This window comes from Sinocyclocheilus rhinocerous, unplaced genomic scaffold, assembly GCF_001515625.1.
Source record: "Sinocyclocheilus rhinocerous isolate Xijiao unplaced genomic scaffold, SAMN03320098_v1.1 scaffold75, whole genome shotgun sequence".
NCBI classification, from domain to species: Eukaryota; Metazoa; Chordata; class Actinopteri; order Cypriniformes; family Cyprinidae; genus Sinocyclocheilus; species Sinocyclocheilus rhinocerous.
The window spans coordinates 1,824,189-1,837,664 of NW_015632455.1; the positions used below are offsets into that span (position 1 = coordinate 1,824,189).

Below are 13,476 nucleotides of genomic sequence, written 5' to 3' on the forward strand. Positions count from 1 at the left end.
TCACTGTGATCATTCAGACATATTGCTTTACCTTTATGGCTTGTCCAAAACAACCTTTTCCCAAAACTTCCCCGTATATTAGGTCAGAGGGTCGGAAGATACGTTGTGTTTTGTCAGTGGGGTCAAAACGCAGAGACTCTGATCGATTAATGTCTCTTCTATGGGAAAGAAGTGCAGCGTGCCGTTGCGAGCACGGAGCTTTATCAATACTGCAGCTGCGCCTACAGAGGCAGACAAATAGAAATGAATAATGTTAGTAAGAGCATGACAGAAATATGACCTTTTTAATTATTTGGTGCTTTTTTTATTATCTTACTAATCCAGTAAGTATAACTAAACCAGTTTTATAATGTTTATGTGTAACATTTGACACCTACAACAAACCTGTATGCAGGTTCTTAAAAATGACTTTCTGACTTTTGATCAAATAACATTTTATACATTTTCTTAATTTTAGTCCTGTTATCCAGTAAAAACCTCTTAAAAAATCAGCTTACAGAACATGAAAAGATTTCAAGACTTGTTTCCAAAGAACATTCTTGAATTAATATATGTGACTCTGGACCACAAAACCAGTCTTAAGTCGCTTGGGGATGTTTTTAGCAATAGCCAAAAAAACATTGTATGTGTCAAAATTATCGATTTTTCTTTTATGCCAAAAATCATTAGGATATTAAGTAAAGTTCAATGTTCCATGAAGATATTTTGTAAATTTCCTACCATAAATATATCAAAACTTAATTTTTGATTAGTAATATGCATTGCTAAGAACTTCATTTGGACAACTTTAAAGGCGATTTTCTCACTATTTTAATTTTTTCCTAACAAACCATACATCAATGGAAAGCTTATCTATTCAGCTTTCAGATGATGTATACATCTCAATTTAAAAAAATTGACCCTTTTGACTGGTTTTGTGGTCCAGGGTCACATATGCAAACTCTTTGTTTTGGATTTGGACATAAACTGTTCTATGCAAACCAAATTAGGTTTTGTCAGACTTTTATTTTTATGTGTCAGGCTTTATGGGGTAAATATGCCGTATGTAACATACCTTAGTCAAATATTAAAAAATGTGTAACAAAATGCACAAAAAAAACAACAAAAAGTTGAGTAGGAAAATTCTGACTTTCTAAATATCACTTGAAAGTCCTTTAAACATCAGTTGAAACCTCCATTTGCTGTCACAGGAACTGAAGCACTTGATTCTGGAGGCGGCTGATGGCTTCCTGTTCGTGGTGGCGGCTGAGACGGGTCGCGTTATCTACGTGTCCGATTCTGTCACTCCCGTTCTGAACCATCCGCAGTCCGAGTGGTTTGGCAGCACGCTCTTTGAGCAGGTCCATCCGGATGACGTGGACAAACTGAGGGAACAGCTGAGCACATCTGAGAACTCGATGACAGGTGAGAGTCTGACACTCATTACTGGTGGATCACTGGGGAGCAGGGAATTATTGGGCTTCGGTGTCGTGGTGCAACATGTGCTTACCGCTGGACAATGGATACGATAAATGGCAAGCTTTAGACTTTGAGTTAGACTCAGCAGTCTGGAAGAGCTGATCCAACACATTTCCATCTCAGCCTAGTCGAACTCATGGTGATTAATAGTTTTGGTGCTTACAATGTGCATTGTGAATTTGTGTCATAATGGGACTTTAAAATCAAAATGTCAGTACTGTAATATGATTATGTATGGCTCTTATACTCACCAAGGCTGCTTTTATTTGACAAAAAAATTTAGTAAAAATGGGCATATTGTGAATTACAATTGATCACAATTTAAAATAACTGTTTTTTAAAAATGTAATTTATTCCTGTGATGCATTGTTACTCCAGTCTTCAGTCACACGATCTTTCAGAAATCATTCTAATATGCTGATTTGAAACATTTCTTCTTATATCAATGTTGGATACATTTGTGCTGATTCATATTTTTGGTGGAAACACTGATGCACTTTTTTCAGGATTCTTTGATTAATAGAAAGTTCAAAAGAGCAGCTTTTATTTGCAGTGGAAATCTTTTGTTACTTTATAAATCCCTTTACTGTCACTTTTGATCAATTTAATATATCCTTGTTGAATAAAAGTATGAATTTCTTCATGCAGTATGAAGTAACAAGGTCAAGAGTTCATAGTAAAGTGAAGGGTTTTTAAAATTATTTTTGGTGCAAGAAGCATTTAAAGTGGACTTCAAGGGAAAATAGACAGTGCTACACACAACACAAGTGCTGAATGTGTTCTCTTTAATATTTCTTTGCAGGGAACATTCAGACTCCTCACTAGTACTTTTTCAAACGAACCGCGGCTTGTTTGACAATTTGCATTCAAAGCTTGAACAAACCGTTGAAAATCGAGCTAATGAACTTTCTATGAGAACATAATTGCAAAGGTTTTGCTGTTCATTTTAAGATTTTTTTGTTGTTGTTGTTTTGAAAATCGAGCAAAAACAAGTGCTGACATGATCAGAATCCTCAGCTTAGTTTAGTGTCAAAAGATTCCGTGAACATAAATATCTGATAGACGTTTAAGTCAATGTTGAGGCAGGATCATATACAGATGTTGCACTGTAATGTTCAAGTAAAGATGATTCCTTTAAACCAGATGGTTTATATAGGGTTTGCTTTGCTTGAATGGCTTGTAGCTTGAACAAACCGTTGAAAATCGAGCTAATGAACTTTCTATGAGAACATAATTGCAAAGGTTTTGCTGTTCATTTTAAGATTTTTTTGTTGTTGTTGTTGTTGTTGTTTTGAAAATAGAGCAAAAACAAGTGCTGACATGATCAGAATCCTCAGCTTAGTTTAGTGTCAAAAGATCCCGTGAACATAAATATCTGATAGACGTTTAAGTCAATGTTGAGGCAGGATCATATACAGATGTTGCACTGTAATGTTCAAGTAAAGATGATTCCTTTAAACCAGATGGTTTATATAGGGTTTGCTTTGCTTGAATGGCTTGTTTCGATCTCATCAGAGGTCAGGACTTCGATTTGGCCCTCTCAGACATGGATACTCACTCTGTTCATGTTAAATATCATTGTCCTGACTCCCATCGTCTGTTTTGGGATTTTGATCACAGACAGATGTTTTGTTTCTGCTGAGTTTACTGGCAGCATTCAGTGGTTCTGTGGAAATGTTTGCTATGTGAAGTACATACTCCCTCTCTGTTAAACCCCACGTTCCAATGAGGTTTTGGTGTTGCTATGCACTGATTTGTTTTCTGCAGACATACTGCTTTGTTTGTGCTTCAGAAACTTTAATTTTATTTGTTCATTGTTCATGCAAGATCCTGATGATGTTTAACAAACTTTGACAGAGAGCATAACCCTTTTTTTGTCGTTATTACACCAATGAAAAAACATAAGCTGAAAAATAGTTGACTGTGATTTAAAATGGAGTGATTTTATTGGAGTGACCGTTTTAGGTTTGCTATAGCACTGCGGATGATTGCTGTTATTAGATGAGGATTACATCACGTTTTTGGGGCTGATGCATACGTTTTAGGTGTTTGTTTTTCTACTCCCTCCTTAGTGACATTTGAACTGTTTTCCATATTTTCAACCACACAAGGAGTTGTATAATACCAGGAGAAAGCTAACCATCAGCATTCCCATTCATCTTAAAGAAATAGTTCACCCAGAAATGAAAATTTGTAGAAAATATAGTCAAGATATCGATGGGTTTGTTTCTTCATCAGAACAGATTTGGAGAAATGTAGCATTACATCACTTGCTCACCAGTGGATGCTCTGAAGTGAATGGGTGCCGTCAGAATGAGAGTCCAAACAGCTGATAAAAACATCACAATAACACACAAGTAACCCACACCACTCCAGTCCATCAGTTAACATCTTGTGAAGTGAAAAGTTGTTTGTAAGAAACAAATCCATCAAGGCATTTTAACTTTAAACTGTCACTTCTGGTCAAAAATGAGTCCATAATCCATAACACTTTCTCCAGTGAAAAAGTCCATCCCCTGTTGTCCTCTCGCATCAAAATCCACCCACATATTAACTGCTTTTGCTTGCAAACAGTGCTTGATCTGTGCATATTTCTCTCCTGATTCAGACTGGAGATTCTCTCCTGATTCAGACTCAATATTATGGATAGAGGGTTTGTTTGAAGCCCTTGATGATTTTTTATGAACTTTTAAGAGGTAATTTGTTGATTATAGTTAGTGCTGGGCGGTATACCGGTTCATACCGAATACCGGTGTTTATTTTTGTTATGATATGAATTTTTAAAATACCGCAATACCGGTCGGTGTATGTCGCTTAAACAACGTTCGGAACGCGACACTGTTTGAAAGGGGTGAGCAAGTGATGTAATGCTACATTTCTCCAAATCTGATGAAGAAACACACTTCATCTTGGATGTAGTGCATTTTCAGCTAATTGTCATTTTTGTGCAAAATATTCCTTTAATTGCAGTTGAAGATATGCAGATTTATTCAGAGACAAAGAGTGTTTCTGATTAGGTGGAGCACTCATGACTCTTTTTGCTGTTTACTGAGGCTACTGCTGTCACAGAGACTGGTTTGATTTCTCAAGACACCCATTTCAGTGATATCTGTCAGATAGATTGGCATTTTATGCATGGTATTTCTCAAAAATAGCTTGCAGCACCTTTAAAGCAAGTTATTTTCAGATGGTCTTTGCATATTATAGGGAGTTCAACTGCTTCACGACTGTGCAATACAAATACATGCTTCCTGAATCATGCATGTGTCCTCAAATGCTGTAAATAATTTGAACTTGCCCACAATAAATGTTTGACTGTTTGTTTCTCCACTAGAGGGCGCTAGACACATACCACAAGCACAGCCTCTTTTCTCTGCTTGTGGACACCCGCAATGTTTTTGAGTAAACCACAGGATGACTTATTCACCTCAGATACAGAGACAAATAATAAAAAAAATCTTTTTACCGTGGCCAATCTTTCCATCTTGTCCTCATTGAAATGCAGCTGAATATTTTGAAGGAGTCATGTAATTTTGAACATAATCTATCAGATATTCCTTCAGATATGCAGTGGCAAGGTTATTGTAGTTTTGGTTTTAATATTTAATTGTATTTTTAAGTTTCTGCAATGGCTTTGTTAGTTCTAATTCAGTTTTTATATCAAGGACACGTTTTAAGCATTTTTTATGTTAATGCATTTGGCAGACCAAAGCAACTTTTTATCCAAATTTGCATTGCATTCAAGTAGTGAATTTAATCAGTTCTCACATTCCCTGATTGAATACTTAGATGTTTTTTTTCTGTTACTTGTATTTTTATTTTAGTTTCAGTTTTAATCTTGTAGTTAGGAGATTTATTTATTATATATATTTTATTTATTATTACATATATTTTCATATATAATTTATTCAAAAACTAACTTTTAAATACATTTGAAAAGTGTGAGAAATGAGTTGAATATTTGTAGAGATCAAATAAGTCAAAATTATTTTAAATTTTTTTGCATCACAGCAATGGAAATTAACTGTCAAGTTAAGCTCATTGAATTATGGGATACATTTTCTCCTAGAGTGTGCTTTGTTGCATAGTTCACGCATACAGAAATTTGCAGACCATTTGCATACAGTACACATAATATACTGCAGAAAATGTATGTTTCAAACCTAGTTTTACATTTAAAACTAGTTTTTGGTTTTAGTATATGATAATTACGGTGAAACGCTGACCCCTCAAGCATGCAGTGACTGTATAATTGAATTATAGCGATAGCTGGAATGATCCAGTGTGGTCTCTTGCAGCCCTTTTGTCGTTCTTGTCTGATTTCCTTTTATTAAAAAGTTTCAGTGAGCCGTATGAGAATATCCACCCACGTAATAAAACATCTTTACAGTCGGACAAGGTGCGAGCAGGGCATTGTCACAGTTCATTATGTCAACCGCTCGTGATATGATGATTATTTTGAGAGGACCAGTCGTTGATGTGGCTCGGACCACATTTAAATGAGACGCGGGGTCAAAGTGCCTGCTGTTATCCGCCACAGTAATATGAGCGCTGTCAGGACTCACGGAGTTCGCTTTATATGCAAAGAGGCAGCTGTATTCATCTCGGCATGATTCATTTGTGCAATTTTATTCAGCAAATCTAGCATCCAGTGGTTTGGCTGTGACATGAAACACACCAATGTGTTTGACTGTAATATGAAAATGATCATGTTCATATTTAGTGGGGTCCAGAAATGTGAGAGAGCATCTGGGGTTTTCATTTATTTTCTTTCATTTCAACTTGTAAGCAGTTGTTAATGTTTTTGAAAGAAGTCTTTAATGCTCACCAAGTCTGCATTTATTTGATCAAATAGTAAGAACAGTAATATTATTACATTTTTTCAATTTAAAATAACTGTTCAGTCATTGCATGCAAACTCAACCAGATGTAAAATAAAATAAAATTTGAATGTAAATAATTTTTGATTCTATATAAATAAATTATTCTGAAAGAAATGCATAAAGAAGAAAAGCAAACTATGAAATGCCATGGATGTGTATATGCGGATTAATCCACTATTTTGTAGAGCCAGATTTATTACTGTTAATTACAGGAAGGAAATTGACTTCAGAAAGATGGCAGCATCATTATTTTATTTTTACACAGAGATTGGTTGGTCTATTAGTAAAATCTGTTGACTTTAGCAATCTTTGTTGCGTTATGTGCCAATGGCGACAGTTCAAAAATGGGAAAAGGTACTTCTTGTGTTTTTTTCCCCCAAAGTTTGCATGCATGTACCTCAGTAAGGATTAAAAATATCTTAATATCCTGGTTTTTAACAAACTTTTCTTTTAGCATCCTAATTTTTAAGGCCCTTTGTGGTTCATTTTCAGAGATATAGGATTTCAGTGTGGCAAATTGTACACGTTTGTAATAGTCTAAAACCAAATGTGGATCACAAACATACAGCTGATACTTTTTTTTTTTTTAAAGGGGAATGTCTGGGTAACAAATAATGTTGCAACTCTAAATGTGATTTTTTTTTAGGATTCTTCAATGAATAAAGAGTTCAAAATTACAACAATTATTTGAAATGGAAATCTTTTGTAACATTACAAATGTCTTTACTATCACTTTTAATCAATTTAATGCGTCTTTAATCAATTTAATAACTTGCTGAATAAGTATTATTTCTTTAAAAAAAAAAAAAAAAAAATCTGACTTTTGAATGGTAGTGTAATTTGTAATGACAAAATTGCACCAAATTGAAGCATTTCCACTAGTGATCTCAGATCCAACTTTATATCATATAAAAATTCTTCAGAAAAGGGCAGTAAGGAGTTTCCTTTCCAATCTAAGAAACTCGCAAGTTTAGAAAGAATTCCGTCCTTGCAGAAGGTCCAGATAAAATATTGCGGGTAAAATATGGTGTTCTTGATGAGGTTTTGATAACCTCATATGTTTTAGTGATAAAGTGATCAAATGAAGCGGCCAAGAGAGATATTTTCCATGTCTCCTCAAACTCTCCTCCGCTAATGTGTTCTCTGTGCTGGAATGTTAAGGGTTGGCTCTGCATACATAATTGATTAAGAGTGATTTGGGCTGCTTCGTATGTGTGTGCAGTTTTCCCTGAAGTGGGAAATGATGGCTGGAGACATCAGTGAGATCTCACACACCATCCATCAGACCACACAACACCACACACCTGTACAAGTGCACGATCTGTTCTTGTCTCATATACATAATCGTATATAAGGAAACATTTCACTTGAAGCCTGCATTTGTAATGCATCGTAATAGTATGCTTTATGCACTGTGATTTTTATATACAACACATTGTGCTGCATTGTTTTGTAATCACATAACCCATTAATGGTTATGCTTTTAAAGAGTGTTCTGAATTGCAAAACGTATAATATACTATAAATAACACATGAGACATCAGATTAAGTTTTGATCTTAATGCATTATACTCTTTAAATCTGTAACTATGAATAGGAAAGTATTGTAATGCATTTTAGCCCTGGTTACCATGTTTCACTGGCACATAAAACTAATCCTAATGTGTATTATAAAGCATAATGAATGGCCCACGGAGGGCATTTCTGCCATTTAGAGCCATTTTTACATAACATTAGTTATGCACACAATGCCAAGAGTCACAAATTCTGTTGAACTATCAGAATTTTTGCAATGCAATTCATCTTCATGGTGACAAAATGAAATATTTTCTCATAAATTATTAAAGCGTGCATTGCGACATGCAAAGAATGCACAAATTAGATTTTGTTGCCCGTAGCCTACGTATCTAAACTTGTTTACAAGTTTTGTGAGCTACGAGCTGTAGCATGAAATGAAAACGAATGACTGATCTTAGGACAGTGAGCTCAGATATATGAGAACACTGGTGATTTGAATAATAATAATATATGTATTATTGTTTGTAAAGCATGGTGCAAGCGTTTGCCAATATTATGGGGTTGATTCCAAAGGAATGCATGGTATGATCAAATGAATATCAGCTTTGGATGAAAGTTTCTGCTGAGTGCATCAAAGTAAGAGGTGAATATAAATGAAATACTAACCAGATACGTTTTTCCTTAAAGGAACACTCCATTATTTTTGAAAATAGGCTCATTTTCCAACTCCCCTAGAGTTAAGGCGCAATGATATTACGCAGCGCCTGAAAATAGGCTTATTGGAAGTTACCTAGCTGGGTACTATTTTAAGGCTCTGCATGCGTAATATCATTGCGCCTGCTGCACCCATGGTACGGCAGCAAAGTTCATTGATTGTTACGCCGGAATGAGAGTATAGTTCCTAGCCATATCAGCCTAGAAAATCACAATTTTTCATTTTCCGTCGGTCTTAGTACACGATGTAACTACAGAAGAGTCAAGTTTTAAATAGGAAAACTATCGAAACTCTTTGGTCATTTTTGAGCGAGATGCTAACGGTCTAATCAGATTCAATGATCTATGCTAAGCTACAGCTAAAAGTGCTAACGCCAGACCCGGAGATCGGCTGAATGGATTCGAAAACGGTAAAACTCAACTGTTTAACTCTAGGGGAGTTGGAAAATTAGCCTATTTTCAAAAATAGTGGAATGTTCCTTTAAGGTTATAGATTCAAGCGACATCCGACCTGAAATTCTCTGTGCAAATTAAACATGAAGTACCTTAATGGGACTTCAACTCAGAAGAGCATTCTGTAGTCGTCGATGACTAAACTGACCCATTTTTCCAGAGTTTATTTTTATAAACATACTTCACTGATTAAGATAACGTTCTCATTACAGGCTTTATTTTTTATTCATATTCACCCTTGAAGGACAGCGATTATTTCTCTGGCAACACTCTCGGTTTGTCCTTCCATCTATGACGGTCTTGTCGATGGTGACTGCCGCCTAAATATTTAACTTGGCAGGGGTTGGTGGCCTGGGATATTTGCCATTTTTGTTACTTTGTTCATTTTTAGAATAATAATGATACACTTGCCCACCACAGAGGAGAAACAATGGAGTCTGTGTGGCAGAACGGGGCATATATGTGCGGCGTAGCGGGCCTTTGCCCAGATTCCACACTGTGCCTTTTTCTTCTCTGAGGACTTGGGGATTTTGCTTGGATGTCCTTGCGGTTCTGGGACTGATCCGGGAGTTCTGGCTAACATTTCCTCATTCCTCCAAGCATTGTCCTTAGATCCCCTTCAGGTGGTCATGGATTTGAAGTTGGAGGAGCCGTGCTTGTCAGGAGGTGATGTTTCCATGCCTGGTGTTGGACTTCTTGAAAGATCAACCAAAGTTCTCCATTGCGGAAGCATCCAGGGAAAGTGGTCCAAAGCATACCCCTCCTGCTGAGCTCTGCTTTGGGAAGCAGGAGGCTGAGGAACGGTCATCCAAACCCACGCAGGTCTTCAAAACAGCAAACCATCATCCATAGATGACTAGCACTTAATTATACCAGAGCAAACAAGAAGATTGATTGAGGCACGATCAAAGAGAGTTACCGTAAAACTGGTCAATGGCTTTTATTGTGTCCTCTAACAAGTTCAAACCATGAGGTCAATGGAATTCAAAAGTTGAATTCTGCTGCCTATTGCAAATGGTTGTTTGTTTTGGTTTATTGTTGTCCTCGTCTTTGAAGCGTCTGGTTCCGCTTAGTCTCAGACTTAGACACCACAGACGGTTGTCTGAGCGTCTGATACATAAGGCACAAAAATGGGAAACACTTCGGGAGTTTAGAAGTCATCATCTGCTTGAATTCTACAGGATGTCTTGGAGACTTATGTGTGTATCATTTTCTTTAACCGTCTTCCTGGAAACAAAGCCGTCATGAAGCCAAACCACCACTTGTAAGAAGAAAGCTGTTGAGTCTACAACTGTGACATTGACTGCGTATCAAGATCAACTAAATGCTTGATTTTCAAAAGTATGTGAAAACATAGGCTGTTGCATAGGCATGTGCTATTGTTGCAGGAATCTTGCACGACGTTCTTGAATGAATGATTTATTGTTTGCATGCCGGTCTGTTATTATACAGACATCGACTTTTTTTTTTCATGCCCCTTAACAAGACACTGAACAAAACAAACTGTGATTGGTTGCTTTGCATGTCTGTCAGACGGCCTCTTGGCCAGTCTTTGGCCAATGAAAGCTGCGATGGAGTCCAGAACTTCTGCTGTCAGTCTGAAGGCCTTGCTACACAAAACTGGGTTTCGCATATCCATCTGATGACGGCCCACCTCTGTTGTCTTATATATATATGGTGTAAAATGTTTCTTTACATTTTTCTGTTATCTTGAAGTATTCAGTGCCAGAACTCAAACCATCATGCATATATGACCAGCACTTACTCATACCAGTGCAAACAAGAAGATTGATATGTGATTAAAAGAGTTACCATGCAACTGGTCAGTGGCTTTTTGTGTCCTCCACCAAGTTCAAACCATGAAGTCAACTGAATTAGAAAGATGAAATCTGTTGCCTATTGCAAATGGTTGTTTGTTTTGGTTTATTGTTGCCCTCGTTTTGGTAGCATCTGTCTACCCATCTGATGACATCCCACCTTTAGATCTCCATATGATTGTCTTTATACTCATGGCGTAAGATTTTATCTTGAATTATTCAGAGTTTTGGCACTTTATCACAATTTCATGTCATGCTACATCACCTCAGAGATGCACAAAATCCTGTTTGACTGCTGGAAGGAGTCAGAAAGTCAAAAAAAAGTTCAGCGTTGGGGAGGCCGAGAGGTCAGAGTCATTTTGGAGGTGATTGCGGTTGAAGTCTGGAAAAAATTCCTGTCTAATTTGACATCACTAAACTGTTATTATATTGGCCTCGAAAAAGCTTTTTGCGGTTGAAATAATTTTCCATTTCCAGCAAGGTTTTGCCTTGTTGAAAGGCCTATATTACAGCACGACTGACCTTTTCGGTGTTATTGGGTTGTTGGTAGGGCAGTGGGTCGCCATCTGGATGATTTACAATCATAGTCCAGCTTCTTTATCATCTCCATATGGTTTTTCACCCAATTGTTTGTTGAACAACAACTACCAAGGGCCTCTTTCTTGATGTTCTTGAGTGGTCATGTTGTTATCCGTTTTCGAGAGGAGTATTAATAGCTTTTAAATGCTTCCAACGTTCTTGGCGTCTGTCCTTCAGAGTGGAATGACTTCTCGACAATTAGATCTGCTCCTGGGGGCTTTAGCAGCTGTCACCGGATCAGTTCGGAGACTGCTTCTTCTCGGCTGAAAGGCATGTCAGCTAATTTGTTTATGGAAATAACTTCAGGCTTCAATAATCCCAAGCTTTTGTCCTATAGGTATCAGCATTCCGAGAAGTATAACTCACTATTTGACTATTGTTGTGGGTGTTTTGTTAAGCCAATAAAAATTTTTGGCTTCTTCTGATTGTGTTCCTTCCTTATTCTTGCTGTGCTGGATGGGGACAAACAACTTTAAAATGGTTGTGATTGGATTATTTTAGCCGGTCTTCTGTGCCTTGTAATCGAGCAGATGTTGTAGCGTTGAGCGAGATGGTCATAACGTTTACTGTGCATCTGTATGTGTTTGTGGGCACGCTTGTTGTTTGTTATGGGATTTATTAGGATTGAACGGCCCCTGAAAGGCACTTCTGCAAACTGTTACTGCGGCATCTCAGAAATGCATTTTGTAACTTAAGGCCATTATGGTCATGATTCAAATTAGAGATGTGTACGAGTAATCGACTAAACTAGTGAAAACACAATTTAGACAATGCACATTTGTTCTCTACAGCAGGCAAAGACACAATAAAATTAGCCATGCTAAATCACTCCCATAAATCTAGTCAAATGAATGCACTGGGTGCTGCTGTGGATATGTGAGGTTGAAGTGATATGAGGGTAATAGCTTAATAGCTGGTGCATCCAAAGGTTGTGGAAATAGTTTATTTCTTTTTGGTATGTTTGACGCTTGATATATTCATACATCCCAGTGGATGATGCACCTTAATAGTTAAAAGTAATTTTATATGAAAAAAATGTATTACCAAGTCTCTTGTAAACAAGTGAAGACGAGAAGCCGTTTGATATTGCTCTATATCAGCATGGCTGTGATTTAGTCATAGGTACAAAGCCACAGAGCCAGCGGCAAATTCCAGAAGATCTGGCCGAGGTAAGGCTGCTCTTGGCGGGTTAATGAGTGATGAACGGCCGCTGACGTCCTGGAGCTCACATCTCCAAAAAAGTTGAAGCAAATTTTCAAATAGGAGTTATTGTTATTAACAAACCACATGTTTGAAGTCTAAACAACTACATTCTCACCTAAAAAAAACCTCTTAAAACTATATTCTGTGACACAAAAACAGTTTTTAAAACTGTATTTTAAAAGTTATAGTGGATTTGGGAGTCTGCTATGACACTCGCTGTGAGCAATACTGCAAGCGGAGTGATACAAATGGAAACATTCCTGTTTGAGATATATAGCCTATATATAATTTTTAAAGTGATTTTGTGAAATATAAAAATTAAAAAATAGTTTTCTCTTTTAATATATTTCTATTTATTATATTGGTGTAATGTAATGATTTCTGAAGGATCATGCAAAGACTGGAGAAATGTCTGCTGAAAATTCAGCTTTTAAAATAACATTTTAAAACATTTTAATATTTCATCTTTTCATCATTATCAACATAAAAATGATAAAATATTTTTTAATTAAAGGCATCATATGATGCGATTTAAATTTTTCCTTTCTCTTTGGAGTGTTACAAGCTCTTGGTGCATAAAGAAGATCTGTAAAGTTGCAAAGACTAAAGTCTCAAATCCAAAGAGATATTCTTTATAAAAGTTAAGAGTCAACCACGCCTACCTAAAAAGGCTCGTTCTAACACGCGCCCAACATGTCTACGTCACGATGTGGGAAAATTTGCATAACGCCGCCCAAATGTTAACGCAAAGAAAGAAGGAGTAACTTTTATTCTCGCTGTAATATTGAAAAGTGAAAAGTGAAAAAGTGAAAAGTGACGTGACATGTGGCCAAGTATGGTGACCCATACTC

The 13,476-nt window shown here is 36.7% G+C and overlaps 1 protein-coding gene across 5 annotated transcripts in view; it reads left to right on the top strand.

Annotated features, from left to right (window-relative positions):
• Positions 1-13,476, top strand: part of LOC107742312 (aryl hydrocarbon receptor nuclear translocator 2) — a 95,120-nt gene that overhangs the window by 21,511 nt on the left and 60,133 nt on the right. For all 5 annotated transcript variants that reach the window (XM_016555232.1, XM_016555233.1, XM_016555234.1 and 2 more), the window contains one exon: positions 1,191-1,404. In XM_016555232.1, the coding sequence (XP_016410718.1) occupies positions 1,191-1,404 (214 nt within the window). The remainder of the gene's footprint in view (positions 1-1,190; positions 1,405-13,476) is intronic.